This window comes from Gorilla gorilla, chromosome 20 (assembly GCF_029281585.2).
Source record: "Gorilla gorilla gorilla isolate KB3781 chromosome 20, NHGRI_mGorGor1-v2.1_pri, whole genome shotgun sequence".
Classification (NCBI taxonomy): domain Eukaryota; kingdom Metazoa; phylum Chordata; class Mammalia; order Primates; family Hominidae; genus Gorilla; species Gorilla gorilla.
Window position 1 is genome coordinate 60514848 of NC_073244.2, and position 6886 is coordinate 60521733.

Here is a 6886-nt window from a genome sequence, read left to right on the forward strand (position 1 = left end):
ATCGCTTGAACCTGGGTGGCGGATGGTGCAGTGAGCCAAGATCACGCCACTGCACTCCAGCCTGGGCGACAGAGTGAGACTGTGTCTCAAAAGAAAAAAAATTCTGCCCATCTCTATCCCCACCTTAGACTTAATCTAGAGGAGTGAGGCTAGCAGAATGGAAGGCAGGAATCTGTATCATTGTAGAGCTCCCCCAGTGACTGTGATAAACAGCTGTGTTTGTAAAACCTGGCCTAGAAGTCTATGTGCATTAGCTGGGCCTAAAAGTTTCCAAGTACACCAGAAGTCAACGGGAAAGAAACCTGAGTGTATCCATTGTTTACTGTGCTCTTGGCACTCAATATTCCATTGTGTTATTTTAATCATTTCAGACAGGACTGGTGTTCAGCTGATACTCCAGTGTTTATGGCTGGCATTCATTCTGATTGGTGAGTGCTCACACCATAGCTTTTATTAAATATTTTGAAATTCACCGCTGCTTTTAAGATGAGAAAAACAGAACTGGGTGTGGCGGCTCACACCTGTAATCCCAGCACTTTGGGAGGCTGAGACAGGCAGATCACTTGAGGTCAGGAGTTCTGAGACCAGCCTGGGCAACATGGCAAAACCCTGTGTCTACTAGAAATACAAAAATTATCTGGACATAGTAGCACACACCTGTAATCCCAGCTACTCGTGAGGCAGGAGAATCCCTTAAACCTGGGAGGCGGAGGTTGCAGTGAGCTGAGATCATGCCACTGCACTCCAGCCTGGGCGGCAGAGTAAGACCCCATTTCAAAAAATATATATGTAGATTGCCCATAAGTTAGTAACTCATAAGGAGAAGGGCCAAGATTTAAACTCTGGCCCTCATTTCTCCAAAGCCCTGGTTATGAAGCTTCACAGCCTGGCACCTGAGACGTGTCCTTTAAATTCTGCTGCTCTTGGTGACCCAAGATTTTCTCAGGATTTAGCGGGCCTGAAAGAAGAAAGCCACGGAGTCCCTTGAGGAATTATCTGACAGAGAAAGAGTCTTCTAAGAAATTCCAGACCCCCAACTCCCTGTCCTGGAGGCTCAAGACCAAGGAGATCCAGGCCACCAAGACCCAAAACTACTTCGTTCAGCCTAAAAACACTGAGAGCATCTTGATCCAGATTGCCTTCTCTGTCGGGCTGGGCAGCGTGTGGCGTTCTCCTTACCTGTGTCACCGGAACAGAGGAGGTAAGGCCAGGGGCCTGGGTCCTGAGCTTAAGGAAGGAGTTTCAAGGCTGGGAGCTTGGAGTCCTGGGCCCTGAAGGAGGAGAAAGCTGGGGTTGGGCACGTGGGCTCCTAGGGGAAAATGGGGACAGGGCCAGGACTCCTGGCTGCCTGAGCACAGCCCCTGGCTCCCTTCCCAGGCAGCTTCATCCTGATGTACTTCTTCATGCTCCTCTTATTCGGGATCCTGCTCTTATACAGGGAGGTGATCATGGGGCAGTGGCTGCATGTGGACAACATCCGGGTCTGGAAGCAGCTCGTCCCCTGGCTGTGCAGCATGAGCTATGCTCGCATTCTGGTAAATGAGGGATCCAGCCCCAGGCCATCCCCGATCTCCCTCTGTGGTCTCCAGGTCTCCGCCCACCGTGTCCACCCCCAGGTGTGCGTCTCGGTGAGCTTGTACAACAGCACCATCATCTCCTGGAATTTCTTCTACTCCTTTGCTCACCCCCTGCCCTGGGACCACTGCCCACTGGTGAAGAACATCAGTGTCACCGGTGAGGAGAGGGGCCAGCAGGGCCAAGGGAGGCAGGGACACCAAGGGGAGGAAGTGAACAGAAGCAGGCACCGAGCAAGGTGGTACCTGAGTCCCCTCCCCCAGACGTCTCTTGCCTTCAGACTGGGCCCACCAGTACTTCTTGTACCACACCACCCTCCATGCCTCGGACCACAGTGAAGAAGCGGCTGAAGCCCTCGTCCTGAACCGCAGCCTGGGTCGTCTTCTCAGTCGTGATCACAGGGATTTGGATTTCAACGCCGGTAAGCTCCCCTGACCGCCAGCCCCACTACCCTGTCACCTTTGCAAATCCGAAGACTTCCACACTCTCCACCCCAACACAACCCAACTCCTTCCTGTTGACTGCTCTTCTGCAATCCCTGTGACCCTTCCACCTACCCTGAGGACAAGCTCAGATATGCCTCAGCCTCCCAAATGGCTGGGATTACAGGCACCTGCCACCACATCCGGCTAATTTTTGTATCTTTAGTAGTTTTGCCATGTTGGCCAGGCTAGTCTTGAACTCTTGACCTCAGGCTGAGGCAGGAGAATCACTTGAACCCAGGAGGCGGAGGTTGCAGTGAGCTGAGATCGCGCCACCGCACTCTAGCCTGCACGATGGAGCGAGACTCAGATGTGGCCACCCAGCGTCTCCATCCAGGGGTCTGAGGAAGATTCTGTACTCTCCTCAGACAAGCTAAGTCGGCCAGGTCTCTCTACAGAGAACTGCTGTCCCATTGACAGCGTGAAGAAATGCCTCACTATCAACCAGATCCCCACATCGCTGCAGGCAGACACCTGTGGGCAACCTTTCAGATCAGACCACAGTCTCCCCGGCTGAGTCCTGCAACCTCCACCTCCCTGCATTTTGACAACATGTTAGCCCCTAAAGGAGCTGAGTGGCACCAATTCCATTCCAGGTACCCATTTGGAGCTTTTTTTTTTTTTTTTTGAGACTGAGTTTTGCTCTTGTTGCCTAAGCTGGTGTGCAATGGCGCTATCTCAACTCACTGCAACCTCTCCCTCCCAGGCTCAAGTGATTCTCCTGCCTCAGCCTCCTGAGTAGCTGGGATTACAGGCACCCACCACCATGCCCAGGTAATTTTTTGTATTTATTTATTTTTTTGAGACGGAGTCTCACTCTGTTGCCAGGCTGGAGTGCAACAGTGTGCTCTCGGCTCACTGCAGCCTCCGCCTCCTGGATTCAAGCGACTCTCCTACCTCAGCCTCCTGAGTAGCTGGGACTACAGGCACATGCCACCATGCCCAGCTAATTTTAGTAGAGACGGGGTTTCACCATGTTAGCCAGGATGGTCTTGATCTCTTGACCTCGTGATCACCCGCCTCGGCCTCCCAAAGTGCTGGGATTACAGGCATGAGTCACCACGTCCAGCCATTTTTTTTTTTTTTTTTTAAGATGGAGTCTTGCTCTGTTACCCAGGCTGGAGTGCAATGGCATGATCTCGGCTCACTGCAACCTCTGCCTCCCAGGTTCAAGCCATTCTTCTGCCTCAGCCTCCTGAGTATCTGCGACTACAGGTGCCCATAACCACACCCAGCTAACTTTTATATTTTTTAGTAGGGATGGGGTTTCACCATGTCGGCCAGGCTGGTCTTGAACTCCTGACCTCAAGTGATCTACCCACCTCCCAAAGTGCCTGGATTATGGGTGTGAGCCAGCACACCCAGCCTGGGAGTATTTTCTTTCAATCCATCTCCTTGGCATCTGGATCATGCTCCCTTTACATAGAAAATGTATTTCAGGCCGGGTGCAGTGGCTCACACCTGTAATCCCAGTACACTGGGAGACCGAGGTGGGAGGATCGATTGAGCCCAAGAGTTCAAGACCAGCCTGGCCAATATGGTGAAACTGCATCTCTACTAAAAATACAAAAATTAGCCATGTGTGGTGGTGCATGCCTGTAGTCCCACCTACTTGAGAGGCTGAGGCAGGAGAATTGCTCAAACCCCAGAGGCAGAGGTTGCAGTGAGCTGAGATCGCGCCACTGCACACCAGCCTGGGCAACAGAGCAAGACCCCATCTTAAAAAAAAAAAAAGAAAAGAAAATGTATTTCAGTGTGTTTACCAGATTATTTTGGTAAACTCTACCTGTACCTCCTGGTCCCTGCATTCACGCAGGTGGTCACCTTTCACGTCATCCATCTCCACCCATGGAGATTCAGCTCGCCATCTCTTCACAGCCTCCAAAAATAAACCACTCCTACAAAAGCAGACTTTACTAAAGGTTTGATAGGGATATGCACAGAGAGGGGCCATAGCTCAACTACCTCCGGGGCAAATCACTAAAATTCCTCTTAGTTCTGTTATTCTCTCTCAAAGTCTCTTCTCAGTTTCTTTTCCTCTCCTTAAACTCACACATAAGCTGTAAATCCAAGGCCGGGGAATTAAGTGTCCAACCACCCACCCCTTCAAAGCCATCTTTACTTGGAGTCTCACCCCTGACTCCTGGGCAGCTTATTGTTTGCTCCAAACCACAATATTGTCTCCTTAGAATCGTCCTCCCGTAATTCCATCGTGTTACTTCTGGGCCACCTTGACACCGTTCATATTTCTACTCCTGACCGGGAGGCCCCCGCTGATGCTCACCTCTGTCTTCCTCTCCTCCGTCATCCTCCTCTGCCTCTTCCTGGAAGGTGTGGTCACGAGCCTCAGACGTATGATCACCACAGAGGTGAGGCCCGGGACTCCAAACCTTCTCCCTCCCTCGACTCTCAAGACCTCAGAGTCTCCTTCCCCCACATCTGCTTTCCTTCTGACCCCAGCCTTCCTTTTATCCTTTTGCTCTCTACCTTAGCCGACCCCTTAGCCTGCTTATTTACTGGTAGTCCTACCCTTCCAAGCCCACTCCTAAACACTTCTCAGTCACCCACAGCTCTCTGCCTTGTCCTCCCTGGACCTGTGGCATCAAGCAGGGGCCATGTACCCTATTCCCTGAGCCTGGGCACGGGGACCATCATCACCTTCACCTCCTACAAGGCCGGAGGTGACGATTATGTCAAGGTGGCCGCCATTGCAGCCCTGGTCAACCTGATAACCTCAACGCGGACGACATCCATCGTCTTTCTAGTGCAGGGATTCTGGGCCACCACCAGTGGCCACGCCTGTGTTGAGAAGTGAGTAATCAGAGCCTCACAGGTACAAGGAAAGGCCCCTCCCTTTACCTTAGCAATCCATCAGCTTCATGGCCCTTCAGACTTAAGACCTTTCCATTCATAACAACATCCTTTCTTCTCACAGCCATTAAAAAAAGGAACGCAGCCAGACACAGTGGCTCACGCCTGTAACCCAGCACTTTGGGAGGCCAAGGCAGATGGATCACCTGAGGTCAGGAGTTTGAGCCCAGCCTGGGCAACATGGTGAAACCCCATCCCCATTTAAAAATACAAAAATTAGCCAGACATGGTGGCACGCCCCTGTGGTCCCAGCTACTCTAGAGGCTGAGGCAGCAGAATCGCTTGAACCCAGGAGCAGGGGTGGAGGCTGCAGTGAGACGAGATCACGCCACTGCGCTCCAGCTTCCGTGACAGAGCGAGACTCGGACTCAAACAAAAAAGGAATGCTCTAATATAATATTCACCACTTTATACGTAAGAAAATAGTCTCAGAGATACGACTGTTCTAAGCTTTCCATAAATCGCAAATGGAGGGAGGAAGATTCCAAAATCAATTCTACAACTCACAAAAGAAGGCTGTTACAGGTCATGGGGCCACAGTCAGTGGTTATAGACCCAGGCTGTATATTTGAATCATTTGGGGAACATGAGAAAACGCTCCTGTCTGAGTTCCTCCTCCAGAGATTCTGACTTACTCGGTCTTGGGTGCATCCAGGCATTGGGATTCACAAATGCTTCACAGCAGAATTGTTCTCAGCAGAATTGTTCTTCTAGTCAGAATGTTGAAGGATACAAACATCCCAGCTTTGATGGTAGCAGGAGCTTTTTAAATGAATAAAAACCACACTTTCTTATAAAGTTACTGAAGAGCAGTGGGCACAGCGTCATGAATGTTTTGTGGGGTTTTTTTGTTTTTGTTTTTTTTGAGATGGAGTCTCGCTCTGTTGCCCCGGCTGGAGTGCAGTGGCGTGATCTCGGCTCACTGCAAGCTCTGCCTCCCGGGTTCACGCCATTCCCTTGCCTCATCCTCCCGAGTAGCTGGGACTACAGCAGGCGCCCGCTACCACGCCCGGCTAATTTTTTGTGTGTGTGTATTTTCAGTAGAGACAGTGTTTCACTGTGTTAGCCAGGATGGTCTCGATCTCCCGACCTCATGATCCAACTGCCTTGGCCTCGCAAAGTGCTGGGATTACAGGCGTGAGCCACCGCGCCCGGCCATGAATGTTTTTATATCTGTGGGTAAGTGCTTAATCTGGGTAAGGTGAGTGGAAGAGTTTTCATAGGTGGACAGACTTTTTGCACAGCTAAGAAGAAACCATCCAGGCACTTAATAACAGCATGGGCTGCCAATAGGTAGTGTAGTCTTGAAGAATCCCCAACACATAAGTCAACTGCTTGATCCAACAGTTATCCTCACATTAGTCCTAGGAATTCTGCTGAGGAAGTGTGTATAAGTCTTATGATGCTCAGATTCCTGGGCCCCACTGGAGTTGAATACAAAGAAAGACCATAAGCATCTAAAGCCACAACCCAACTCACTCAAACTCAATGGCAACATCAAAGGAACTAGTCTGATGGCAGGTGCAGAAGGTTGGGGCATCAAGGGCGAAGTGAGCTCTCTTAATTCCATGTGAAGGTGGAGAAAAATTTAATTAAGACTGTTACCCAGCCCCAGCTCAACTCAACTCTTAGAAAAATCTAAATAGCCCTCATCCTAGCCAACTTTTGGGATAAAAGGCATGAACTCATTGAAACGAAACAAAGTAAACAAATAACATGCCTTTTTTCTTCTACATACAATATCCAGCATAAAATTTAAAATAATAAAACCAAGAAAATGTAACCCATGACCAAGAGAAAAATGACCCACAGATCATCCAGACATTAGAATTAGCAGACAAGAGCTTTAAAACAACTTACAAGTATGTTAAGGAATTTAAGAGAAAGCGATGGTTTTCAATATTCAGAAAGTTCAGAAAGATATTGAAACTCTAAAGAACCTCACGGGAATTCTAAAA

At 49.9% G+C, this 6886-nt stretch overlaps 1 protein-coding gene across 1 annotated transcript; it reads left to right on the top strand.

Annotated features, from left to right (window-relative positions):
* The first annotated feature begins 1390 nt into the window (after positions 1 to 1390).
* On the top strand, positions 1391 to 5702 carry LOC129528598 (uncharacterized). The gene is made up of 3 exons (XM_055369974.1): positions 1391 to 1734; positions 1856 to 1996; positions 4247 to 5702. The coding sequence occupies exons 1-3, from the start codon at positions 1392 to 1394 to the stop codon at positions 4870 to 4872; spliced, it is 1110 nt and encodes a 369-aa protein (XP_055225949.1). The 5' UTR covers position 1391; the 3' UTR covers positions 4873 to 5702.
* The last annotated feature ends 1184 nt before the right edge of the window (positions 5703 to 6886 follow it).

Coding starts and splice junctions, on each gene's coding strand:
- LOC129528598 (XM_055369974.1), top strand. CDS start 1,392: ATGTACTTCTTCATGCTCCTCTTATTCGGGATCCTGCTCTTATACAGG. Junction 1,735..1,855: donor GAAGAACATCAGTGTCACCG/GTGAGGAGAGGG, acceptor TCTTGCCTTCAG/ACTGGGCCCACCAGTACTTC. Junction 1,997..4,246: donor GGATTTGGATTTCAACGCCG/GTAAGCTCCCCT, acceptor TTGTCTCCTTAG/AATCGTCCTCCCGTAATTCC.